Source organism: Scleropages formosus, chromosome 16, assembly GCF_900964775.1.
Source record: "Scleropages formosus chromosome 16, fSclFor1.1, whole genome shotgun sequence".
NCBI classification, from domain to species: Eukaryota; Metazoa; Chordata; class Actinopteri; order Osteoglossiformes; family Osteoglossidae; genus Scleropages; species Scleropages formosus.
In genome coordinates, this window is record NC_041821.1 from 14357421 (window position 1) to 14385194 (window position 27774).

General features: G+C 43.4%; 1 protein-coding gene across 1 annotated transcript; it reads left to right on the forward strand.

Annotated features, from left to right (window-relative positions):
• Positions 1 to 17509: 17509 nt before the first annotated feature.
• Positions 17510 to 27352, forward strand: melk (maternal embryonic leucine zipper kinase). Its single transcript, XM_018738279.2, has 18 exons — positions 17510 to 17615; positions 18025 to 18138; positions 18245 to 18330; positions 18767 to 18883; positions 19493 to 19636; positions 19723 to 19791; positions 20035 to 20127; positions 20254 to 20352; positions 20661 to 20729; positions 20902 to 21000; positions 21504 to 21590; positions 22017 to 22145; positions 22620 to 22760; positions 22984 to 23239; positions 25265 to 25364; positions 25839 to 25998; positions 26791 to 26894; positions 27110 to 27352. Exons 2-18 carry the CDS (start codon positions 18075 to 18077, stop codon positions 27285 to 27287), a joined length of 1995 nt encoding a protein of 664 aa, XP_018593795.1. The 5' UTR covers positions 17510 to 17615; positions 18025 to 18074; the 3' UTR covers positions 27288 to 27352.
• The last annotated feature ends 422 nt before the right edge of the window (positions 27353 to 27774 follow it).

The following is a 27774-nucleotide window of genomic DNA, read 5'->3' on the forward strand; positions in this document are numbered from 1 at the left end:
CAGACAAGTCTTCGCATAATCACCATAGTATTTCTATACTAAAGACTCACTTATTCTACATGTTTCAAGTGAGATTTACCATGGTGATCCCTATCTTAAGATTCAAGCATTGTACATTGCTTTTCTGACACTGTACCAGTTATCTAGCCGTGTAGCGTTACTAGAATGACACCAAATGCATACATGCAAAACAGAAATGCAAAGCTAGATGCTCTATAAGCTTTATTAATATTCTGCTGCATGAGACCTAAGAAGAAGGCATGCATATTAATGGAACATGGGACCACCTTACAGAATGTGTATGTAAGTAGCATTCCTAATAACTCTGTATTAACGGTACTGTATTTACTTTCTGGTTCTTTAAACATGTGCTTTGTGCACTTTTTATGATACAAGTAATTTTTTTCATCACAAAAAAGCAGATATTGAAGGTATGTTGTATCTTTTAGAGGACATATGTATACATATATATACTATATACAGTACAATTCAATCAAAACTATGGAAGGCCAGCCATAAAATGGCAGCTGGCCAGATGTTTACACCTGCCGACAATATGCTTCAATGGCTAATTTCATTCGAAAGAAAACGCACGCTAGATGAAAACAAATGAAAGTTTTATGTTTGATGGCCTCTCGTGGCTTTTCGAGTATTGGGGGGTTGGAGTTGTAAATTGTGTGTCTTGTTTATGAGTGTTGTCGATTTGTGCTGAAGGTCCTGTCATAAAAATAAATGTTAAAAAACCCTTTTGTGCAAATAGACATATCTTTAGTAAAATCTCCCAGCTAATCCATAAAAAGCTGCCCATTGATAATCAATGTTTCACTCCCAATCATTGCTTTTCACAGATAAGGTGATTTGCTCTGTGGCTCCCCATACACAATGATCCACTCTGGTAAACAGCACAGAGTATTGTTGAGGGGGGAAATATGAGAGTTAAGACCAACGGATGTGGCTCTGAGCCCGAGGAAGGAGAAAGGATCGAGGGGCAGTTCCAGGCCCAGGGCTGAGTGGAGTCCATTCCCACACCACTAGAGTGGGAGGGGGGGGGGGTCCTCTGGGGGGAGAGAGGGGGACAGAGCGAGAGCAGACAGACAGAAAAAGAGAGACAGCGAGAGAGCGCGAGGCAGTCTCTGTCTCCACAAGCCAAACCAAAGCAGAGCGAGTTGGCAGCAAATCCTTGGCCTGAAAGAGATGAGGAAAAAATACAAGAAAATGAAAAATGAGGAGTTAACATAATGAAAAAAGGGGGGAGAAATATGCCAAGAATGCGACAAGAAGCAACGCATTTAGGCTCCTGGGCTGCTTTCTGACATGAGTGCGATTTCTGCTTCCGGAATGAAAAGGCAAAGGTACAAAGTAAAGGTAAAGTTAGGAGGAGGTAAAAACACACTCATGATAAAAGACGCTGGGACAAAGGCAGCCAACTGAGACCAGCTGGTTTTGGGATCAGCTTTGTAGAGCGGGTCTGTGTGGAAACCTGCCTACAGAAATACAGCTGGAAGTTTCAATCGATTAGTCAATCAAATTTTATTTTATGTATTGCAGTTTTATGGCCTGGTTGTCAGAGAAATCTTTCTCCCTGGGAGAATTAAATAACACAGACGAACCGACATCACCCGTAAGAGGAAAGCTGAGCGTGATTCCCTGAGCCTTTTCAAGAAGATGACTGAGTAAGATTCCTGGAAAAAAAGCGTTCAAAGACGGATCAGTAGTGCGTCTACGCGAAGAACAGCTCCGGACTTCCCGTGACCTTCCGAGCACAGGGAATTAATCGCTGGTCGTCTATTCGGACTCTAGAGCACAGCAAGATTTAGTAGCTATTGTTCGGAATAACGTCCGTCTCCACCGCTTGGATGCATGCGTTTACTCACTAGAGTTGGACTGACCAGGCGGTGACTCGCAGTGTGTTCACAAATCGACGTGCACAGGCTCGATGGAATCATGACACACTCGGCGTGACTCACAGCAAATTTTCGAAAGCGTTAGTGACTTACTTGAGCTACTTATTTATTTCTGTGTTTAACTGGATTCCTTCGTAAAGGAACGTGATTTGTGCCTGAGTCATGTGGGTGCCTTCTACAAAGGCCCATGGGAGAGGGCACTGTTGCCCATGCTGCTCCTGCCAACCGGGCGCACAGTGGTCCAGCCCTTGGGCGTCGAAGCGGTGCAGAGCAGGCCAAGTCAACAATTAAGCAGGTGCTAATTATGATATTTTTCCCAAGTCTCTGTGGGGCTTTTAAGTTGAATGCCAACAAACTGTTGCCCCCAGTGCATCACATAGCTACACAGATGCCCCTCCTCCACGCCAGCTGCCCTCACTTCTTATTATAAGTTCTCTTTATGTACGGTTGGGTCTTGCCATCTTGTATTTATTTTCTGCCTCAAATTGTTCCTGGGCAACCAGCAACTTATTCTGGCCTCAGCAGTTGATTTCCGATCAATTAAAAACATTTTACCAATGCCTTACCTAATAGTATATGGGGTCAGAGAAATATTCCTTGCTTTAAAACAGAATTGCATGCATTAAATGGAATCTTTGAGCAAGACTTTTTGATCAGGTTCAGTTTTTTTTATTGATCCATGAGTAGAAAATCTTTAACATGGCAAACTGGGCCGTGTACGTTGCTTTCGTTGTAAAACGCTGTAGATGTAAACGAGCTGCAGTAGGGAGAACATTCAGGGCAGATAACCTCTGATGGGCTGGCGCTAGTAATACACGTCACGTCTAACCTGCACCAGCAACAACGAGTGCCCACCGTTGCCAAAACCACGAGGCTGCATCGTGAAAGAAACCATTGTCTCATTTCCACTTGAGGTCCACAAGGGCAGTCGTCTTCAGCTTCTCCAGACTCCGACAGGGCCCCAGAGATGGATCTCCAGCTGTTCGAGGCGTGAGCCCCATTCACAGCCGTCGGCACGGAGACGGGAGTGTGCAGCCAGCTGACGGACAGACAAAAGGAACGCCCCATGAAATGTGATAAACTGCCATATACGGCTCCCGGAAGGGGGACAGCCTACCATTCGCAGGTTCGAGCAGAAGGCCCCGGTTCCTGCTCATACCATTCTCCTCAAAGCTGGTTAGTCACGTAGTTCTCCAGAGAGGCAGGCTCAACTATTGCACATCTCCTGTTTTCTCTCCGTCCCTTCTCCATCTCTCGAAACTGTTTCTGGCTGCTGATTACCTCCCATTTCGTCTTGTCCCCTTCTTTATACCTACGGCCTCATTTCCTTTCTGTTCTCGTTACCATCTCTACCTCCCGTGTCACTGTACAGCGCGGGATAAAAACTGGGGAAACGCTGCACACGTGCGCCCGTGAGCCAGTGCTTGAATTACAATTAAAAGTGGGGAGGGGTAGTGATCTTATGAAGAGTTACGAAGTACATACAAGTAGTCCTCACCTTATTATGGAGTTACATTCTGACAAACTCGTAAGTCGACTATGTAATAAGTCACAAATCCCCTATGTATCCCCCACAGACATGGTTTATATACTGTTTTATATAAACTATAAGGCTATATGAACAATTAACATACAAAAATGCCATGTTGAAGTATGGTATAACAGAGGGCTTCCTATATTTTGCCTCTAATTTCACACATTATTTGTGTGAAAATAATACTAATACAGAATAAAAACAGCACAAATATGGTAAAGTATTACAGCCGTTACGGTACCACCAGAACAATCGCTTTTTTTGCTTGCTAGCCATTTTAAATAAAATGTAACGAAGGGAGTCACAGATGGAAAGTGTTGTAAACAAAATGCAGTCATTGCCAGGCATCCGAACACTGACTGTGACCCAAACAATGAGAAATATGGGAGCCTTTCCACAGTACGCTCATCACGTTATCGTACAGCAGATGAAGCGGTCGTCGTTAGACGTTACGAACAAACGTAGGACTGGAAAATACTATAATAACATTAATGGGACAATCGTCCTGAGTCCAAGTTGTCGTAAGGTGCGCAAGTTGTAACTTGAGGACTACGTGCACATGTTAAAAAGTTGTGGTCTTTGGTGTGAAGTGCAGTCCTGTATTCTGCCCCAATACGAGCACTGCTGTAGGCATAGATAATAGATGTCTATTTAGTCTTTGTTATGTCACTCAGCAGCATTACAATTACCATCTATTAGAAGCCATAACCTTATGTCACAAAAGCATCGTTATACCAGACTGATAAGATTCGTGTTTTGTGTAATAAGGCTTTGGTTGTTGTTCAGCTGTTTGGCTCTCTGTGATGGAGGGCTGTCCTCCAGCTCTGGCACTGGGACGGGCGCTTGCTGCCAAGCCATTTTTGGCTTTCCAAGACGAACTCAGCAGAAGGTCAAGGGGCCCGCAAAGTTCACAAGTGTAGGGAGAAGATTCATGTCCTTTAGCTGCTGATCAGGCATACATTTTGCAGTATCCTAGAGTTTTATTCATTCATTTCATACAGGTAAAAACTTACCAACACTGCTAATGTGATGGGTCTTCCTTTATGCTACACCCACAGTTACATTCGTGGGATTTGAACCGAAATCCTTGCGGTTCATAGCTTAAGGTTCTTAATCTCTACAGTGGAGGAACCTGAAAGTACGAATTTCAAAGTAACAGATGATCCAGTAGTTTTCTTTCAAATTTGTACCCATTCGTAATGCTGGGGAATTTACCGAAGCATTTCAGGTTACCTCCTCATTCAGCACAAGGGCAGGGCAATATAAGGACTATGAATTTACAGTGCTGTTGTGAGGTCCAGTTGATCAAGCACAATTGTTCTGCTGTCTCAGGTGTTTTCATTTTCATTACTCAACACTGATATGGAACATAAATGTGCAGGAAACACTTTCCCCTCTTTTTCAAACCCCGTGGCTTGTGGCAATTTCTCACCTGGAGAGCCTCTGGGCATGAGAACACACATTAAAATAAGTACGAACATTTCAGTTCACTTACTGGAAATACGTTTTTGTTCTCGAGGCATCTGGTTAACAAGTTTGATCAGAAGATGAGACGCCGTGTCTTCCCAGCTCTTCTGCAGTAGTTTCCCAGAGATGTAGGACACTTGGGGGTTACTTTGCATTTTCTCTTCTATCCAGTTTGTCCCACGCAAGTGCTGCTTAGTTTGCTCGGGCGTACTCAAACTTTTGACCGTCACGGTATTTTTCTCTAAAACCAAGGAGCATACCTGTAATGAAAGCAAGAGTGATTTTCCTAGTTTGACAAACTAGAAACATGATGTGAAGGAGGCCTTTTACAGAAGACATAAGCCATGCATTTATATCCCTCCCAGCTACACTTTCAGAAGGGACTCTAAGCCGGACAGCTTGGAATGGCCCTGGAGTGTTCCAGTAATGCCTCAGGTTCTGGCTCTGTCAGCGAGGCTCATTGGGCTCGAACCCAGTGCCGCCCCAACAGTTTAAACTCCAAGCATCAGAGGGAGATAAGGGGTCAATGCGATGAGTGGGTTTAAAATTTCACTCGGCTTTGTCCGAGCTCTGTTTTGTGTTCTTGTTTTGCAATCTCCTGTGTTGAAAAAGGATTCAGCGGCATCCAGAACACCAGACAAAAAGCCGGGCCCCCCTCTCCCCCTCACTCTCCGGTGGCTTAGCTGCTGAAAAGCTGCGTGTGTTAAGAGTTTGGCAGCGCTCTCGGTGAAGCCCCCGGCTCGAGGTCCTCTGGGAGCTGTGGTTTTAGCTTTCCGGGGCTGTGCTCGCAAACGTGCCAGCCAGCCTGCTGGAGTGGGGGTGGGGGAGTGGGCAGTGATTCACCAGGCCAAAAACCATGGCGCCATGCACTGCACACCGGCAGCATGGACCAACCTAGCAACACAAAGAAAAGCATCCACAGAGGTCCCGCTAACCAGCATCACTTCACGGTCACCAGCCAACCACTGCCACCCAAACTTGAGCATTCCCTGCCTCGTACACAAATGGCAATGATTTGTTGTGCTCCCCAAGGGTGAGTGAACCTGGGTGGAATATCGCAGCAGGCAGGACACATGCCCTGTAACCTGTAGGTTAATTCTGCAAGTCCCAGAGGAAACCCTTCTGCGGTACCGTTGAGAAAGGTTCTTAACTTAAACTGCTCCGACAGAACAACAATATTACTGAGCAAATAACGAAATAATAAAATGGAAAACCAAATGCAAGGCGATTGCTGACTTTATTTCTGCGATGAGCAGACTGGGGTCCTGAGCAGCTGAGCTGCATATGTATGCCAAGATTTGGATTATCCCCGCTCCCTTATTAAGGGGGACTAACAGACAGAGACAGCAGCTAGACAGGAGGAGAGATGACAGTGGCAAACTCCCCGTTTCCAATCCCGATACACATTTCATCACCTAAGCGAGCTGCAGAAAAGCAAAAGTGGGTGTGTCTCAAAGGGCCCATGCCAAGTGGAGCAGTTATTGCCTTCCCTTCGCCTTAAATAAACCCCTTTAAATTGGTTAAAGACATGGAATCACAGCCAGACGCGGTGGCGCAAGTCGGGGGTGCCAAGACCACACAGATTCAAGTGTTCATAAGAAAAGAGCCCAGCGGAAAGTGCGGCAAGGCTCTTGCGGCTTTTTCCACGTCGTTTCTCAGCCTTTTTGATGTTCGGCAGCCCATCGAGTTTAGAGAGCAGGGAGGGCTTCCCCCCTCGGCAGAATACAAAGCGTACACAAATTCCTCCGCCGCGCGCTTCATAACCCTGGCACTCAGCGCACCGGTTCCCATTTTTCAGACCAGCGGTGATGTTCGCGGGGCTGCAGCGCTGGACGAACTTTGCCTCCATTAAAGTGGGCCGTTGGGAAGTCCTGCAACCTTACCTTCTCGCTGCTGTTCTGCTGGCTTGGTTACATCGTAAACAAATCAGAGCTGGGGAAAGAGATTTCAAATGTTTCGTTTCCTTTTACTACACCATATAATACACAGTAACTGGTTTTCTCCCCCCTGTGTGAGATAAGGGGAATAAAGTCTCACCCAACCATAGCAGTCCTCTTTGAGTTTGTGGGTTACATGCTAAGAGATGGCGGCAGTGCTGCACTGGATGCTCTCTAGTTACATCCGAGACAATGGTTCCTCTCGAGTGTCTGGCCACACAGAAGTTCACCGTGATCTCACGGTGGCCCTGGGAACCCTGCCCTGGCAGAGTGTCGATGGAAGGCAATGCTCGGACCTGGGTGCTGTCACTCGGATGCGCCAACAGGTGGAGGTGGGGGTAGAAGCGGGATCGGGGAGGGCCGGCACACACAGAGCCACTCGGGGACAGGAAGACGGGAAGAGGAGGACACTCAAAGGCTTGGTTCCTTAAATTAAGGCCTTGAAAAAAGTGCTACATTTCCTTGCCATCTCCTTATGATTCATTGGTTTGTCCAGTGAACCCAAATTACTGTGCCAACCCTATAGCAGGTAGAGCTGGTGCCCCACACATTGTGGTGTGGTCTTGAATTCATCTCAGACTGTGTGGAGTTTCAATATTCTCCATGTGTTTGTGTGAGCTTCCTTCAGGTGCTCCCATTGCCTCCCACAGTTCAAAGACATGTGTTTCAGGTGTGCTGGTGTTTCTACCTGTATACCTGCATGTGTGCGTTTGTTAAATTGCTCTTGTGCAGATGGGTGAACGACATTTACTGTTAGTCATTCGGCTCGCGCTTTTCTCCGAAGCGACCTACAATGTTAAGCTACTTACGAGTTTTTAACTATTTATAGAACTGGGTAATTTTAGTGGAGCATTTTAGAGTAAGTACAGCATAAGAGCAGTGCAGCAGTAGGGGGGATGCAAACTAGCAACCTTGGTATCCACATGGATCAGCTCTAACCACTACTCTACCACCTGTCCCTAAATGACTGCAGGGAGTTTATTGTATCTAGAATTGTCAGTCATCTTGGGTAAGTTTGTAAATAATCATCGTACATCACTCTGGAGAAAGCGTCTGCTAAATGAATAAATGTAAATATAGCGCAGCTAAAGGATATAGTCGAAAAAGGTAGGAGCTGCAAAGTGTCGTGCTGTTCTGACGCCCAGAGGCTCTGCAGGTGAGAGATTGCCGCAAGCAATGGGGTCTTAAAAAGTGGGGAAAGTGTTTTTCAGTCCTTTTCTAAGCCTCTGCAGCAAGGCGCCAGAATGGACCTGCCACACCTGACACCGTGGGTGGGGAGCTGAATGATGTCAGCGAGGGGAGAGAGCCCTGCCAACAAGGGCACTGTCAGTATCGGGTTTCTGTCATTCATCGCCTGTAGAGACTCAAACAGGGTTCCCTTATCTACTGGAAAGAGGCAAAAAAAAAACAACAGAAAAAGGAGGAGAAAGACATTTGGAATTTAATACATGGCCAGCTGTTGCCTTGGTGTTTCTCTCCCTCTCACTGTCACAGGCACTTTCACTGCTATCTCTTGCCCTCTCAATGAGACATTATCCGATAGGTTAACATCCTTTGGAGGTGCACTCAGACAAAAAAAAAAAAAAAAATTTTCTGTGCTCTGTTACAGCATCTCTGTCTTTTTCATAGCATCAAATAAACAATATGGATTTCTGAAAACATTATATGTGTATGTATTTTATGCTCACTGGTCAATAATCTGTGGCTTCCTATCCCTTAGTTATGAACTGTGGTCCCTTTATGGATATAGCTTGTTCGGCTCTCCAGCACCGTATACATGAACCAAAAATGTTCTAAAGTCCCCCCTTTGTTCCGTTCATCAATTGATATTTTACTAAACTCATTCTAGACGATGTCTCACTCTTTGTACATATGGTCACACTCAGCATTCCCCACTCAAACAGAAATGAACTTTAGGACCATTTTCATCTATCCTTCTTTTCCGCCTTTTCACTAGGAGATCATACCTGGACTAGTAGAGGAGTGTTCACAGCAGCCAATTTGGTGATATTATCCCTAAAATACTTCTTATTTCATTACCGACCCATATGGACTTTCACCAGTAACCGGTCATGGTGGCGTACTCCTCATTTGTGGAAAACCTGCCAATTTTACTAATTTGCAGTGGAGGACAGTTAAGTTGAATTTAAGAAGGGTTCATGTTTTTTTGCACAAAAGGGTTTATTCCTTTCCAACTTTCACACTAAAATATTCGTTATTCGTTCAGCGACTTTGAATATCAGACTCGTACATTAAACTAGTTAGTTATTTTACCCATTTATAGAGCAGGGCAACTTTTACTGGAGCAATACAGGGCAAACACAGTCTCTTGATGGAGGCACAGGAAGAGGTGGTGAGATCTGAACTCAGGACCTTCCGATTACTCCCGATGGCTCTTATCGCTATGCCATCTGCTGCCCATCAACTACACCGCATACCTCATTGTTAAGTTGTAAGTAAGGATTCTATGGTGTGTTTTATTAAAGTGCCCTGTATGTACATCCTGACACTGCAGATCATTGAAAGGATTGGCTTGAAAAACAGTTTGTTAATCTGACCTTTGAATAATATAACAATATGTTATTTCGCTATGAGCACTAATCCAGAAGAGACATTGTTAATGACTGAATTGTTGGTGGTGCTTTAATAATATAAAAGATTTTGTTAACTTGCAGCACAAACAGTGGCATATCGACCAAAAATATATAAATGAAAGGTTATGTCAGACATCCAGTCATTGTAATTGAAAGGGTTGAGTCTTCAGACCAGGATTTTATATCCACTCTTTTGCCTCTATTTTGAGGAGCTGAACAAGCTCATTATTCACAGTAGTGCAGCAGGTGAAACTAGGGCCTCATAGCATCTGAGTTGTGTGTTCAGGTGTTGGTTTGAATCCAGATCGGGACGTGCACAGTTTGCAAGTTCTCCCTCCGCTTATAGTGCAACGACGTGTGTCGAAGTAGGCGCTAGTAAACAAGTACCCTCCTTACCTTGGGAGTGATCTTTATGAGTCCAACTTCACTCAATGACACTTGAGCATTACTCAAGGGACACCTGTAGACCAGCAACCAACACAGACATTCGTACTAGTGCTTTACAAGTGGTATTAAAGCAATAATTCTGAACAACTAAGGGGAATACTAGTTGTAATTAGTCAATTATAAACAGTAATTAGCCAATGACTTCCAGTTTTTTGGCAATGTTTATTCTGATGTTATTATGGAATCCAAATCAGCAACAGGCCCCTCCGCTACTGCGTGAAAACTGGTGGGATTCTGTCTAGCTTTAACATAATTTCAATTTTTCCTTTCTTTCTCTTGATCACATGTTGCCATTGATCATTTGCACAGCCCGGCAGTGTAAACCCCACTATATTTTGCACGGTTAGCGACAGGAGGTCTGAGGTTCTGGTGCGAGATGCCTGACGTGGACAGTCTCTCCGCGTCAGCATGGGGTGTGCCAGCGCTCGGGCCTGGAGCCGAGAAAAGAAAACGAGATAACGCGAGAGAGATAGAAGGAGGGAGAAACGGACAGAGTCGTCGCTCTGCTCGTAGCCATGGTCGATATTTGAAGCAAGTCGCTGCAAAACAGGAAGTGGGTAAGGCAAGAGGAACAGCCTGTTTACACAGCCCGGAAGACATGGGGGTAGTGGATTCCTGCAGCTTAAGTCAGCAAAAGGCAGTTGGAGTCAGCTGGTAATATCTGGTTTGCATTACTCACCAGTAGACCTTCTGGAAAGCCCAGACCTTGACAGCTACTGCTTTTAACCCAAACCAAAAAAAAAAAAAAAAAAAAAAAAAAAAATTAGCCCAGCAGTGCAAAAATCCATTTGGTTTTCAATTGGTAAAGCTACTGGTGGAAATTTCCACTGGGATGCCTCTCTCCTTGCCCAGGCGAGAGTAAGCGTTCCTTCGGCCGAGGTTTCCACGTCTCGGGCCCGGCTTAGCGCAGGGCGGCACGCGGAGGAGCAGAGTGGGTGCGGGCCGCTCTCCTTCCACAGCTCACGCGCCCGCCTCCGAGCAGCGCTGCGGCTCACAGGCCGCGGCTGCAAAGCACGAGAACTCCAAGAAAAACATTTGTGTGAAAGTCAGCTTCAGTCACTGCGCACCCTCAAGTGCTATAAATACGCGCTTCGCAGATGTCCAATTAACACGTTTTCTAATTGCGTCAAGCAATCGCTTTATTGTGGTGGGTTTTACGCTGATTTCAGTTCAGATCATATACCTCAATCTAGAAATGTCTCAGGGCATTTCTTTATGAGCGGAACAGCAGAATAAAAACAAACTTGTTTTTTTAATAAACTAACCAAATTAACTAATTCATAGTTACTAAAGGGGGGGCGGGGGGGAGTGCAGTTATACCGCGCTTTACGTAAAGGACTACGTAATAGCATTATTAACTGATAAAATTCCTTGGATTGATTGGCAAGCATAACGCAGTAAAACGCAGTATTTCTGACTTCTGTATGTTCCAGTGTGTAACAGCATGATGAGAAGCCATACTGTACAAGCTGAGATATGAAGCCATTTGGCCCTGAATGGGTAGGAGTTTAAATATACACTTGGATTACTGCTCACTTCTCTCCTAACAGCAAATTTTGGGATAAGCAAGTGAGATTGTACATGATCATTTTCGGTCATTTACAGTATATGTCATTATGAGTCAGTGCTACTCATCTGACTTCACTGACACTTAAAATTCATTCAAGTATTTTACCGTTCTACCCATTTATGTTACTGGATATTTTTCCTGGTGTAATTCAGCCCAAAGTACCCTGTTCAATAGTACTCCACAGGATAACAACCAGCACCTTTTGAATTACAAGGTCTTGTCATTGACCACTTTGCTACCGTACCTTATCCAGGTCCATTTACAATGCATCCATGGACATTAAAGCAAGAGGAAATTCCACAAAAGTACAGAAAATCAGTTCTCCCACACCTTATAAAGGTAATGCATTCCTGAAAAAACCATCATAAGGTGAATTCTCAGCTCTAAGACATACAGTAATTACCATTAGGTACAATGGTAAAACATTTCACAGCCCGAGTCCCGAAATTGACACTCATTTATGCTTTTAAAAAAAAAAAAAAAAAAAAAAAGCCATATGTTTAAATGTACACAGTTGCTTCAATAGTTAACATAGTCATTATAACAATATAAATAGGCTGTTTCCCCATCATTAATTACTTTTTAATACTGTATTCAACTCTTCTGTAGCTACTACAAACCATACATTTAAAGCGTGGGTTTCCTCCAGATGCCCCAATTCCTCCCAGAGTCCAAATACATGTGTTTCATGTGGATTAATGACTCCAAATTGCCTATCGCATGTGAATGTTCGAGCGTTTGCTTCTGTTCGGTTTGCTTTCATTTTGCTTCTTAAACGGCACGTAAAACCAAAAACTAACTGTCACCACAGAAACCTTATAGGATATGTAACAATAAACTTGCGCTTACACAGAAATAAATGGCACATAACCTTAAAAATGTTCATCAAAATACATTGCAATAACCTAAAGATATATAAAAGAAACAATAAAAACAGCAATATGCACAGAATATACATGTAAATGACCACACACATGCCCATATGCGTTTCATCCCAGAGTTTAAAGACATGGGTTTGGGGTTTACTGGGCACTGTAAGTGATCCATAATGCGTGTGTGTGTGTGTGTGTGTGTGTGTGTGTGTGTGTGTGTGTGTGTGTGTGTGTGTGTGTGTGTGTGTGTGTTGCATTGCTCTGCTGCATGAATTGCTGGATGATTGAAAGGAGTTTAGTGTAGCGTACTTGTAACTCATCTTGGACAAAGGTGTCAGTTAAACCTTAGTATAAAATCATTGGACGTCGATTAGGAGAAAAGTATCTAATAAACGAACAAATGCAAACGTCTTCTCCCGGTCGGGGGGCATGCGAAATCTAAATCCGGCCCTCGTAGATGTGAAGAAATGTCTCGAAGGAAGTAATGGTGTTAAATGAAATTCCTCGTAAGGTCACGTTCTCGGAGCATAAAAATTTGGATGTATCTGGCGATGACTGTACTGAAATGCCATGCAATGAGTAGTAGCTGGTTGCTAAACAGTCGCAGCAGCGTTAAGATGCTGACAAGGGCGAAGGGCAGGGGCACGCCTGAGAACCGGGGGTGGTGAGTACGGCAGACAGGCTCAAGGCCCTGGAGGCCTGCGGTGGCCCTCCACCAGCCGCCATCTGCCCATCCGGCTCGCTGTTGCTATGGACACGGGCAGGGTTGGGGAGACCGGAGGAGATGCTCGAAACGCAGGCAACGGGATCATCCCTTCCATTGCCTGTACAAATCAGCCTGAGAAACTTTTCGTTGGACATAACATGTTGCGGTTTTTCGATCTGTTGTACGATCTACGCATTCCACGCAACTGCTAATGATTTTTCAAATACGTTTTCATAGACACTTTCAAATCTGTGCTCAGATCTGAGATATATTTCCGTGAATTAAAGCGGCCAGCAAATAGACCGCGGAGCCCCAGCGCACCTCAAACATCCACGCTCCTGAGCCACCCCCGCAGCAGGAACCCTTGCCGTCAATCCCCACAGTAACCCCATAACAACTCATTTAGGTCTCAGCCTTGTCTGAGGTCAACGTTCCCCTCTTCGTGCCAGACATCAGCTCGTCAGAAAATTGAGAGGAGCCCACTTCACCTTCTGCAGGACGGTACGGGAAACCACGCTCCAGCAGCGTTTATGATGCAACGAAAGTTTAACGTCACAAAAAAGGAATTGCAAGGGAAAATTCAAGTCAGTCTATTACACATGGCTTAGGTTTTTTTTTTTTTTTTTCCAAATTTGAAAGAGGTTTTTTTTCCTGCTAAAAAGTATGATGGAGTGTCTCGGACGCTCTTTCTGTCCCTCGGGGAACAGAGCGCTGCCTCTGAAGAGAAAAGCCCACATTTCCGCTGCCAGTGCGCTACACAGCAAATATAAGCATGACGCCGACGCCGACATGGGCCAAATGCCACAGTTCTCTGTTTGAGTGCTTAAGCAAGCAAGCGTGTGTCATAAAACTCAGGGAAGTAAGGAACTGTGACTCAGGAAGGGAAAACTAGTAGAAAGGTTTTTGGCTCCATTTTGTTCTCTGCTGAAAGTGCAATGGAAGGGTCCACAATATTTATGACTATTTTAACTAGAAGCCTCTTGATAGGAAAACTATCTTGAAGAATTGAGCATTTATTCAACTAGGGAGAACAGATTTAACAAAAACAGTCTTTTTTAAAGAGTCCAGGACAGTAAGACATTTACACTAAGACACTTTTCTCCAAAGCACCTTCCAATGAACTCTATGTAGTGTTATAAGCCCACACACCTTATTCACCAAGGTGACTTACACTGCTAGGTGCACTACTTGCACTGGGTCACTCATCCACACATCAGTGGAACACACTCTTGCTGTCACTCACACACTATGGGTGAACCTGAACAGCATGTCTTTGGAATCTGGGAGGAAACCAGAGCACCCAGAGGAAACCCACACAGACTGAGTGGGGTTCAAACCCACATCCTCACACATCACCCAGGCGCTGCAAAACAGCAGTGCCACCATACCCCTCTTGTAAGAGAAAAATATTCTTTTAAGTTTTCACTAATACTCATAGACAAAAAGGATATTTTTTCTAGCGCTGTTACATTTTTACCTTTTCTCCTCGGGGTTCTTCGAGGGAAAGGCCGATAGGCGCAGCTCAGCAAAAACTGGCGGAGGGTGGAGGCCTATCTTGGACTGCGAACTAGAATTCTCCACCGAGATTCAACATGGTCAGCTTTTTGTTTTGACTGGCAATTATGAAACAACAGCTGCACTCTGGGGCAACATTATGCTGATATATGCAGAGCAATTAATATATATATGTCAAAGCAAAAGAAAAAATTGCCTTTTTTAAACATCAGTAACATATTTTAAATGTTGTAAGCATCAGGGTCTCAAGTAAAAGCCTAATTGAGCAACCAGATAAAATACAAAAAAATTCCTACAAGGGAAGAGGACAGTAATTAATCACTATGCCAGTCTAATTAAAAGCAGAACTCACTTTCATTTCCAGGATAATAAACAATGTCTTTGCTTGATTTATTTCAAAAGACCATGTGCTATTCCTCAAGCTCGTTATGAATCTCAAGCTGTGTATGATTTCCTTTTTTAATTAGTCTGTGACTTTTATTAAAGAAGTGCTAGAAATGTGCTTGATTCGAAACCCAGTGATGTGACAAAGATGGCTTTGCATATCAAGCTAAAGCATGCAGTGCTGCTAAACAAAATATGATAAGGCAAAATGGAAAACATTTCCCACTGGGTTTTCTAAATAAGCACAACGCTGTCCAGATCTCTGGACAGTGTTATGGTCAATATAATTTGAGGTCTTGCCCCTTGTTATGCAAATGGATTTGCATTTATGCAGAACAGGTCACGGCTACCGGGGACGTGGCCACATTTCATTGTCTGGGACCCTTGTGCATTTGGTGAGCCGATCAGGAGCGGTCCTGCCAGGTCTGCCCCAGCGCTGTGCCCACGCCCTGTGTGGCAGGCGGATAACAAGGACTGTATGCTAATGGCGCCTTTGATGAAGCCACGTGCTGCGGCAGCGGATGGATGCAGGGAGGGATGAACGACAGCGAGGGTGAGACCAAATAAGGCTGAGGCTTGTTAAAATACTGAAGAACAGGGGAGTCATTGTAATCTGCCTTTAATACAGTAAATGCCTGCGTGAGATATATATGCACATGCATTACGTACACTGTTTTCAGCATGGTATGGAACATGGATACACACACACGCACACACACACATTCCGCTCGTGCATTTTTATACGTAAAGACAGAAATATGTAGGTGCGGTATTATCTTCAGGGGAACTCCACTGATACACACTAGGCTGCGTGCATTCTCTCTCTCACACACACACACACACACACACACACACACACACACACACACAAGCATAAACATGCTGACACAGGGTGCTGGCAAGCCAACGGTCCCAGCCTCTCCCTCAGTCAGAGCCAGTGGGAACAAGGAAGTGCTCTGGCAGTGAAGGCATCTCCCGTGTGCCAGCAAAGCCTGCTGGAATGTCAGTCTGGAGCAAGGCGGGCCTGGTGGCCTTACTCTGACTTTGTGCTGGCTACCTGCCGCGGCTATGCGGCTCACCGTTCGCGTGGGCGTGTGGCGGATGGGGGGCTAATTATTCAAAAACGGCAAAAAAAAAAAAAAAAAAAAAAAAATCTCAGCCTGACGTGACATACGAGCATCTCGTGATTTGAAATAAGCCCTTAATTTCATCCTGAATGAGCCAGACAAAGGAAGAGGAGATGAAGGAAACAAAAGGCAAGGGGAATCTCTAGGGAGGGGAGGAACAGAAGTATCATAATTCTTGGCCCCCATCCCCTCGCTCCGCTCCACCCCCTGCCCTCTGCCCCGATGGCATCGAGTAAGCTCTGTGATGCCAGTGGTCCCCACCGCATTTGCATGCCTTTCAACTACAGCAAGGAGCCACCATCAAAGGAGGAGCAATGAAAATCAGCTCCGATGGTCTTAAGCTCACGTTACAACTCCTGCTGAAACACCCAGAGTTTAAATCGGAACAATGAGGGGATCACTCAGCCGGTTCTCCTTAATACCCCCCCAGGAGCACATGGTAATGTGACATTCATCGGGGGTCAGCCATCACTCAGGTGCGCTGGCATGTTTGCATGCATGCATGCTAATTGCGGAGCACAAAAGCGAGGGATCCCACGACACGGCAACATCCGTGGAAAAAAATCATCGGTGGAAATGCTGTGATTTAAGCGGCTAAATGCGTAAACGCAAATGCAGCAGGAAGCGCATCTCATCCAAATATTTGTCTGTACATTTTTTAGATCAGAATGCGTAAATATCTGAAAAGGGACAAAAATACCATTTATGATGTTTGAATAGGATATGCAGACAATGTTATCATATACAAAACGAAATGCATAATTTATGTCAAAACAGGCAGCGTATGTGTTTTAGGGCACATTTTCATGTTTTTTTTTTAAAATATACCGGTATTCCACTTTATAGGGTACATACCCTGTTTTTAAAAGAGAAAAGTGGCCCTTTTTTGAGAAATTCTAAGCCTTCCGTTGCCAGCAAAGTATTGCTGTTTTTTGTGTTCGATTAAAATTATTAAAGTATTAATACGACACGAATCAAATGGAGGAACAATTAAAGTGGGAAGAGCCGTTCGATGATATAGTTCCCCTTGAGGTGAGAAATGCGGGAAGTAAGAATAGGGCTAAAACAATTCGTTGAGTAGCTAAGGGTACGCATCGCTGTGACCTGGGTCGGTTTCGCGGACTCCGAGATGTTAGGACGTCTCACGAAATCCTATAATCTCCTTTCAGTTAATTATCTATGAGCTCCGCGAGCCTCTTCATGATTTATTATCGCCGCCGTTTTCCATTTCAGCTGCTTCTGCTTGTGTACTAAACTTCGCTGCTCTACGGGTCAGCTTTCTGCAGGTATACTGTACTTATAAAGGAGTTTTCCCAGGATAACGACACATTCGTGCCTACTTAGTAGTGTGCGTATTTAAAATGTTTTACGAAAAAAAAAATCTAATGTGTTTTAGGGGTACCGCCTTTCCCATAAAACCCAGCCGTAGCGATACGCCGGTTTGGGCCGGAAGTCGAGAATCGGAAGTGCGTCATCAAGTGGGAAATTCAAACTTCTTGAGCCGTAGGCGAATCCGCAACCAAATAATATATCGCTTCGCGGAGCAGAGTAAGAAACGGTGGGTAGCAAATAAGGTCATTTTCTGCCTAGTTTATGTATATACCACTGAAATGCTGTTGGTTAAGTTTTATACACGTGCATTGTGTTGAGGTTCTAGACTACGCAGTGTTTTGGCTGGAAGCCGTGCTGTGTGTGTGGAACAGCTGAGCTGATCTACTTCTCTCGTGATACGTTGCTGAGGATCATTTTCATGTTAAATGTGTGTGAGAGAAACTTAAATAGTTTCTTTTGAACTGATGTAAGAGCTCATTTTGACCATCTGGTCTCTGACAAAGTGCTGTGTGATGAAGTTGTTTTACATTAAAATAACTGTAAACAGCAAACTTTGGGCTTTTCCATAACGTTCCTCCTGTTGTTGTACTGTTTGGGCTGCTCATGTCCCCAAGGTGATTTGTGTCCTGTTTCAGGCTGAACTTTGACCTGCGGTCTACAGGAGGCGCCTGGCTGAGTCGAGAAGATGCCGGTGGATGCCAATGCGGACCTTCTCAAGTACTACGAAGTGTACGAGACCATCGGTTCTGGTACTGCATCCCACGGCCAGATCGCCTCACCAGGCATCAGCACACCTTTCCCTGCTAGGCCTATAAAACATGACCTGTCTTAAATCATCTCAATTGTTTTTTTCAGGTGGGTTTGCCAAAGTCAAGCTTGGCCGACACATCCTGACTGGTGAAAAAGTTGCAATAAAGATAATGGAAAAGAAAGACCTTGGGGTCGGTACAAGTGTTTTTCTTCTCCGTTGTGTCCTGGGGTTTGTCTGGTGTAGGCTGAACATTTGGACACAGTTGCAATTATTTTGATTCATAGACTGGCTTTAAAGATGCCAATTTTTTTCCTCTTGATAAACTGTCAAATTTGAGTTAGTTTTTTTTTTTTTTTTTTTTTTTTTTGTATTACCTTTTTTCTTGATAAATTTTGACCAAGAATATATTCTCTCTTTCTAACATTATTTACAAGAGCTAAACCAAAAACAATCTTGATGGCAAGAGTCTTGCACTTTGTTTTAGTGTGTGTCTATTTTCTGAAATGATGAATCTTGATGTCTGTCAATTTTTTTATTATTATTATTATTTTTGGTTTGAGGGCCTGTTCAGCTGTTAACTCTGGGCATTTTTTTTACATTTTCTGGGTGGGTTTCCTTGGTTGCAGGAGGATCTGCACAGAGTGAAGATTGAGATCGAAGCTATGAAGCACTTGAGCCATCAGCATGTTTGCCAACTCTATCACATCATTGAGACACCTACAAAGATCTTCATGGTATTAGAGGTAATGCTGTAAACAATCTTTTTTTGGCATTAATAGGTTTTCTGTTTATGCACCTATGCTTTTATTTACATTTGTTTGTTTAGCTGACACTTTTCTCCAAAGTGACTTACATTGTTAAGATACTTATTTACCCTTTTATACAGCAGAGTAATTTTGCTTTAGCAATTTTAGGGTAAGTACCTTGCTCACGGGTTCTACAGCTGGAGGTTTTTTTTTTTTTTTGAAGCTGCAACCTTTGGGTCTGAAGGCAGCAGCTCTAACCACTACTCTACCTGTTGTCCCAGTGCTGACATTTAGTCAGTTATATCTTTTAACAGTGATGGTTTTTACTTAAGTATTTTATGAGCACCTTATAAGGCTGCAAGTAGCAGTAAACTAGGGTATGAATTGATTCAGTCTGAGATGAGGCCTTGCAGTTGGACCTTTTGGGTAGAGCAGTTAAACTGAACTATTTCTGAAATATTTAGAAATCTAAGTGAATTGTGTTGCTGTCCATTATGGTTGGGAAAGTATATAATAAAAAGACCCTTTGCAATGGTCAGTGGTGTGAATCATCATGGTATATTTGGAGTCAGTCTGTGCCTGTCCCTGTTTTGTTCCTGGATGTAGTATTGCCCTGGAGGAGAGCTGTTTGACTACATCATAGCCAAAGACCGCCTGTCAGAAGAGGAGACTCGTGTGTTCTTTCGCCAGATTGTCTCAGCCCTTGCCTACGTACACAGCCAGGGCTATGCTCACAGGGATCTCAAACCGGTGGGTTCACCCGCTAACATGTTCTGCTCAACGCAGCAAACCTTCAGCTTTTCTTTTCTTAACCAGTTCTTTTCTTTGCATTTAAGGAGAACCTGCTTATTGATGAAGACCACAATTTAAAGCTGATTGACTTTGGTCTATGTGCTAAACCTAAGGTATATTACTGAAATCTACCAACTCCTACACCCTTCATGCTATTAACCCTGGTAGTAACTCTTCAATAAATGGGCCAATTTATCTATGCGCTAATCTAGTCCACAACTATTGCTTTGTACCTTTTAAGACCACATCTACAGTGGTTGTACCCCTTGCCACCCTGAGACCTAGCAACTGTCCTTAATTCTGTGGAATTTTCATTTTCCAGTTATTACCCTGACAAAGCCTGCTGTGTTTTTCAGGGTGGACTTGGCTATGAGCTGAAAACATGCTGTGGCAGCCCAGCATATGCTGCTCCAGAGCTCATCCAGGGCAAGGCCTACATTGGTTCTGAGGTGAGAGGGCAAGGATTACAGTATATTACAGATACTGCAGGACCACAGAGACCACTGGCAGTCCTCAGGCAGATTGGTCACCAGTGTGCTTTGCTAGTCTCTGATCTGCACCTCTTATTGTGCCAGGCTGATGTGTGGAGCATGGGAGTGCTGCTGTTTGCCTTACTCTGTGGCTACCTGCCCTTTGACGATGATAACTGCATGGCTCTCTACCGGAAAATTATGGTAAGGTGCTTAGCTTGGCCTCGTTTTACTACCCTCATAGTTACATTTGTTCATTTAAGATTCTTTTCTTCAAAGCGACGTACATCTGGGAAATACAATTTGCATTGTATTAGGAGAAAGTGAGACATAGTTGCAGATGTGATTCTTAAGTAAACTTTCTTTCCACTTTATGCACCAATGCTCATCGCACGAGGCGGTGTATAAAACTGTGTGCTAAACCTAAGGTATATCTTATACCTATTTACATATGTGAAACAATATCATTAAACGTAATGGAGCCTAACCAATCTGCTCTGCCTGTTTTTCAGAGAGGTAACTACGACATTCCTCACTGGCTCTCTACTGGCAGCATCCTTCTCCTCAACCAGATGTTACAGGTACAGCATCTTTATCACATTGACAAAGATGCGGGCATTAATGTTTCATTGTCAGCCGTTGTGCTCATTTATTTTTATTCTGGTTGTTATGATTGTCTGAAAGGGCACCTTTCAATGTCAAGCTCCTGCTGAGCTGTGCAACCAAATGGAAGATTCTGTCTTTGTCCTGCAGGTGGAGCCAAAGCTCAGAATCACAGTGCGCCAGCTGTTGGGCCACCCGTGGGTAATGAAGGGCTACAGCAGCCCTGTGGAGTGGCACAGCAAGCACCCAGTATGCAGCTCTCTTCCCTTTCACATTTGTCATTACATGACCTTTACATAATCGTGCCCCTCCCTCCCCCATACTGCTGTCCCCTGTGTCTTTGAAAAGGGAACTTGGTTTCTTTTCTTCAAACCTTTTTTTTTTCCTGTACAAAGAAGTCACTTTAGATCAGTTTAAGCTTGCTTTTACATTGTGTAAAAATTAATGTACATTTAATGCTTTTCAGTGGACCCACGTGTAGCATTTCCCAGGGCTTCTCAACTAATCATTAGAAGTTTTAATCCATCTGGACAGTAAAATTTTAAATTTGGTTTGCTATCTTCATTGAATCTGTTTAACTTCCTGAATTTGTATTGAGAGCTTGAGAAGCTGATGGGCTCTGTCCTGTAGGGCTGTCAGTTGGAATAGCCAATCCTTATCCAGTTCACTACTATAAAGAGGTGACTGTAATATCCAGCTGTGATGTTGGATACTTTCCTGGTCTTATGGTGGCTTTCTTTGCTTTGTTTAAGCTGGGGCACATTGATGAGGACTGTATTACAGAGATGGCAGTGTTCTACAAGTGTTCCAGGAAGAGCACTGTCCAGCTTGTGTCTGAAGTATGTGTGTGTTTGTGTGTGTTTTGCTTTGCTTTGCCCGCTGTAACTTCGTGTGGTGCACTTCTACAATTGATCACTAGATGGCGGCAGAACGCAGCTCATACTGAATATTTTCCAGATAAGTTTTGCTTTGTATGGCTGTAAAACAGTATATTTAAGATTACAGATTTACATTTATTCACTTAGCAGACGCTTTTGTCCAAAGTGACTTACAACGGATACTATGTAGTGTTGCTAGCCCACACGTTATTCACCAAGGTGATTACATTGCTAGATATACTACTTACAAGGGGTTACTCATCCATGCATCAGTGAAACACACTGATTTAAACATTTAAGCCTGTTTGTTACTGTTCATTTAAACTGGAGCAACTCTTTGAGCTGTTTGTGATGGAACAACTGGCAATTTTCTTTGGATACTTGCAGTGGAAGTATGACAACACAACAGCAACATACCTGTTACTCCTGGCAAAGAAGCGACGGGGTAAACCAGTGCGTCTCTGCCCTGATGTACATCTAGAGAATGTCCCCTGTTCACCTCTGCAAGAGCTAAAGGTGATTGCATGTGTATATCCTGGGTTCTACCTACACTCCTTGTAATCTTTTTTATTTCTGTACTGTTCTTTGTTTCGAAGATTACTTTTAATGGGGAAATAAGTGAAGATTTGTGGTGTGAATTAATAACAAATAGTCATCACACACATTGCAATTCTTGACCACAATCCAGGCAACAAAAGCTTCCGGTTGTAACGTATTCAGTGGCTGCAGTTTTGTTGATCAGAAAGTAATGCTTTTTACCAGTTGTAAATTGTTACAAAGAACAATTCTACAGGATGGTGTTGCTTGTGGTAATGAAATTTTCCTCTTCAGCTGAAATCCTAAATTTGTGCGTTATGAAAACTTTAGGTCCTTGTTAATATAATCCCTTAGTACAGTACACCTGTATGTGCCCTCATGCCTTTGAAACCAGTGCTTGTGTAGAATGGACACAGGAAGGACTGAAAGGTACTACTCTGGTTGTGTACTTAGTCCAAGAAGACCTTGAACTTCAACGAGGGGGAGAGTGTCCCCAGTCCCATGGTCCTGTGCTCTGTGGAGGTGCCTTCAGACTGCCCTGAGGATGACGATCATTGGGTGGCATTCTTGCAATGTCCCCTGACAGATAATCAGGTCAGTGCTGGTTATCTAAGTCTTAAGGTATTAGGATTTGAAAACCATCAAGTTTTTCAGTTTAGCAAAAGTTTCTCAAGCAGGTTCTCTTTGTTCCAAGAAACTTGATGGTAGCTAGTCACTGATAGTTAAACAGATTTTTGATTCCTTTTGGTGCTTGTATTCTCCTACAGTGATTTACTGTCAGTGTTCATGGCGTCTCTTTCTTTCATGTCCGAAAAAGAAGCAGGCTGGCATCTTAGAGCAGCCCCTGTCCAAACTGAAACCAAACCCCGCAGCTGTCCGAGAACCCATCCAGTCCAAGAAAAGGGAGAAGAACAACAAGGAGAATCTGCCTACCACTGCACCAAGTCAGAAGGATGGGGAAACCTTTGCTCTCCCACCACCACGCACCCCAGTGGCCCATAAGAAAAGCACACGGCCAAACAAGGCCATTCTTGCAGCACCAAACAGCAGCACTCCCTCAGATACACACGGGGGTAAGTTCATGTACACGCTCCTGTTCATGTACAAACCACCATTGTAACTATCATGGTAGTTAAGGTCATTACTTACTGCGACTAAGCAGCCTCTGAAGATGGACTAAAATAAGTTGTAATTGATGCAATGTAGCTAGATGAGCCAAAGGGTTATTCTGTTAGTCATCATATCTAGAGCTGTAACAAGCTAAAATCTAATAGTTTCATTGTGACCAGAATGCTTGATACTTGAGTTCTAGCATATGTCATCCATCTTTCAAACTTGACAGTCCTCCTGTCTTTTCAACATGTTCCAGTCCATTTGCAATACCACCACTTTCCCAGCTCCCCTTACTATTGACTTGTCTGCAGCTGTTCTGTGCAGATAAACACAAGTTATGTTTCGACAATGTGATATGAGCAGAATCCATGTACTGAATAATGTATTGTCAATAGGTTTTTAATAGCAAAATTGTTATGTAAACAGTTATTATAACTGGTGTCTTTTGGACTGCATTTGCAAATAAATTATTTTATAATAAACCAATTTAGCTGGCCAGCTCTATTTAAATCAGCTCACTTTTTCAAATTAGCATTCATTATGCTAGGGCTTGTAATTATCGGCTTAATCAAAGGTAGGGACTTCCCTGTTATGAATTGACTAATGCCAACCATGTTATAAAAGCATTTCATTTGTTAAAATGAAAAGGAAATTTGTAATGGCTTTTTGATATTACCTTTGATAGAAATTTCTTGTTTTCATAAGAATGGGACTCTCAAAAGCTGTGATTATGGTTTATTTGATGAGAAAGCATACATTTTAAGGGCTTTTCTCTCTAATTGCTATCAACTGAAGACTGTTGAATTGTTGTCTGGTCCACAGCTGTCGGTGTTGCTGGTAGTCATCTTTATGCTGTGTGCTTTACGTATGGTGGTAAAGCAGGTAGCACTAGCGTCTCACAGCTCCTAGGCTGTGGATTTACCCTGTGTTTGAACCCCACTTAGGCTTTGCAGAAGTTCCATGTTCACATGGGTTTCCTCCAACTATCCAAAGACGACTTTCAGATGAATTTGTCACTGCAAATTGCTTGTGTGTGCACGTGTATGTGATATATACATGAATGAGCGAGTCAACATGAACAAAGGTGTCAGCTAAATGTGAGACAATGGATCCACATGTCGTCTCATGATGCTTGAGCCACTTATTGAGCCAGCCGCACTGGTTTACATTTATTAATTTAGCTGGCACTTTTCTTTAAAGCAACTAACAATGTTAAGGTCCTTGCAATTATCTGTTTATACTGCTGGGTAATCTTTACTGGAGCAATTTAGGGTAATTACTTTGCTCAAGGGTACAATAGCTGGAGATGGAATTTGTACCTAAAAGGCAGCAGCTCTAACCGCTACACTACCAGCTGGCCCAGCTAGTTGCTGGAACTTGCTCTTCCTTGTGTGCATCATGCTTATATAAAATTGAGTTCACATTAAGTTGAAGTCAGACTACCTGGAGGACTTATTTTCTACTCTTTAATTTGAGAATTGAGCCATCTCTAAATATTCATGTGTAAAAGTAACTTGGATTAAGATTCTTTGATCTTAATTTAAGATCTTCAGGGGCAAGCTTGCATCAGCATTACCCATAAACTGTAGTTGTCTTGTCCTCTTGATATAATTTCATCTTTGTTCACCCAAGTTTCAATGCTTACCATTCAGTAAATTACCTGTAAAATTCAGTAGGAATCAAATTTGATGAGGCAACCTCTGAAGCCAGAAAGCCAAATACAAACCCTTAAGCTGAGAGACCACTCAATAAGACTTGGATCAATAACCTTCTGTGAAGAAGAAATATAGGGCAGTTTTACTGTATGCTCTCTGAAATTTTGTATGAACATAACAGCCTGATTTCTGTAAGCGGAGTTACCTCCTTGTCCAGAAAAAGCAGTAGTAGGTCAATGATACACTGTGTGTGTTTGCGCGCACACATCTGTCTAGCTGCAATACTTCCATGCTGACTTACAAGTGTGCCTTCATTTGTACTCCTGCTAGCGAGCCGTGGCAGCGCTCTGAGGGAGCTGCCTCGCACTCCATGCCTAGATCAAGTGACCCGTGGGGAGCTGGAGGTCATGACCCTGAGCCCTGAGAGGAGGTAACAAGTGGAGTAAAAAAATCTTGCTCCTTTCATACTGCATGTCATTAATGATGTTAGCATTATGACTGTACATCTGCCTTTTCCAGTAAAGGATCATAATGCACCTACACAAAAAATGTTTCCTGTTATTTAGGAGAACAAGTTAATACGTGTACTTTTAATGGTGTAAGTTCAGAAGTCTGTGTTGCATTGTTTGGAGCTGTCAGATCCCCTTACTCTTGATTTATGTGCAATGGTACACAATTTCTTGTTATCCTCAGTTCTGAGGTTGCCACAGTCTGTTAGTTTAGCAATAGTCCTGGTTGTTTCATTTTTCTCTCTGAAACTTGTTCTGTGATACTTTGGGTGAGTCTTCCTTCGAAGTACTCTACACACAGTGACTGCACCGATTTTTTTTAAATAGAGTATTACACTAAGTCCTCTCCTCATCACTAGTGCTTAGCCAAGCTCTGTGTTTTTGCACTCCCAAAGGTCTCGCTCCCTGGACATGGCTGCGACACAACCTGACAGTGGACAGAAGCGCAAGGGGACCCGGGTGTTTGGCAGTCTGGAGCGGGGGCTGGACAAGGTCATCACCATGCTGACACCCAGCAAAAGGAAGGGACCGCGTGATGGTCCACGCAGGATCAAGGTGAGCAGCAGCAGCAGGTCTCTGCAAAAACTACACTTCGTGTCTTGCCCTGTGTACCATGTTCACTCTCACCATTCACATATGCATAATTTCCATTGGCACAGTTTAATCTAAAATGTGAATGTAGTTCAAAAGATTTAATATTTGTGCTGAACCCATTATCTCCTATGGCTTTTCTATTAACTTTAGCCATGTTTGTGTAATTTAAAGTTACAGGTTGAAGTTTAAATCTGAATAACAGGGCAGTGAGGGAAATCTTAACGCAAATGTGTCTGTAGAGTGTGCCAAATCTGACTGTGATAGCTGCTACGTGTACTTTTGATTAATAGACTTGTATCCAAAGTAGGTCAACAGCTTTTTTTATTATTTTTTTTATTTTTTGTATCTAACTACACCTCTTAGGGTTTTTTTTTTTTTTTTTTTTTTTCCCCCCCCAATTTAAATAAATCCATCCTGAAGGTTGTCCCAGGAAGGGTCGGTCTCTTTGAATTGATATCATTTACAGATAAATCCTTGTCACTGCTCAACAGCCTTGGAATTTTAACTCTCTGTACAATGCTGGGAGACTAGAACAAATGATAGCTATGGCTAGGAATCAAGTCCTTAAACCTCTGCTTGAGACTTCATGAAAAGTAACCCTATAGCAATACCATGCCCATGCAGTTGGAAAAATAGCAATTGAATTCATGCACTGAGGTTTTCAGGGTTTCCTTTAAATATTGCCACATGAAACCATCTAACCATACTTCCTGTTTGAGATTGATCTTCTGCTCCACTACTTACCCCTACTAGGCACAGTACAATGTGACCCTAACCAACCAGGTGAATGCAGACCAGGTCCTTAGCCAGATCCTCAGCATCCTGCCAGAGAAGAATGTAGACTTTGTGCAGAAGGGGTAAGACGCCCTACTGCCATGCATTCTTCTCCCATTACTGTTTTTCAGCTGTCAAGGTTGTGTGTGTGTGTGTTCACTTGATGTAGTATTCATTGGGTGCAATCACATGTCAGTTTTATGGGAATGCATTAGATTAACGACTGCCAAATCGGGCATTGGCGATGAAATGTTGCTTGGTACAGTACTGTGGTCTCAGTGTGGTGTTCCTTTCCCAGATACACACTGAAGTGCACAACCCAGTCAGACTTTGGCAAGGTGACCATGCAGTTTGAGCTGGAGGTATGCCTTCTGGCCAAGCCCGAGGTGGTAGGCATTCGCAGGCAGCGGCTCAAAGGAGATGCCTGGGTGTACAAGCACCTGGTCGAGGACATCCTGTCCACCTCAAGAATCTGATGACTTGCTCTGGCCAAGGACCCCAACGCTGCTGCCTTGTTTTATAAGGCGCATCAGCTGAGCTTTCTCAGATTTTTATCATCAGCATTAAATATTCCGCGTCAGAAAGCTATAACTTGAACTGAATTTTACTTTTGTATGGTTTTGTGTGTAATGTGTAATTTCTGTGCTTTCTTTCTAATGTGGGTTTTTGTGTAATGGCCACTAATGTATTGTAAAGAAAAATAAATGAGCAAATTGAAGTTGATGTGCTTGTTATAAATTGAGCCAAGTCTTTTCGGTTACTGTTCCATTTCAGCCGGTTTGGTGTGACCTGCATTGATTCATGTTTCACTGACACATCAGGTTCGTTTCCCTCTGTCCGCTCCCGCTGAGCCCTGGCAGGTGTGGGACTCGAATTCATAAGGCTGCTTCAGTCTGCCTGCATTTAACTGGGATTTACGACAGTCGTTAATAGAAGCCCATCTCTGCTTCACAGAGTAAAACT

What these genes read in the sequence shown, in the direction of transcription:
- melk (XM_018738279.2), top strand. Translation starts at nt 18,075, where the DNA reads ATGCCGGTGGATGCCAATGCGGACCTTCTCAAGTACTACGAAGTGTAC. An exon ending in TCCTCAACCAGATGTTACAG is followed by an intron (nt 20,730 to 20,901) that starts GTACAGCATCTT and finishes TTTGTCCTGCAG; the next exon opens with GTGGAGCCAAAGCTCAGAAT. An exon ending in AGTGGCACAGCAAGCACCCA is followed by an intron (nt 21,001 to 21,503) that starts GTATGCAGCTCT and finishes GCTTTGTTTAAG; the next exon opens with CTGGGGCACATTGATGAGGA.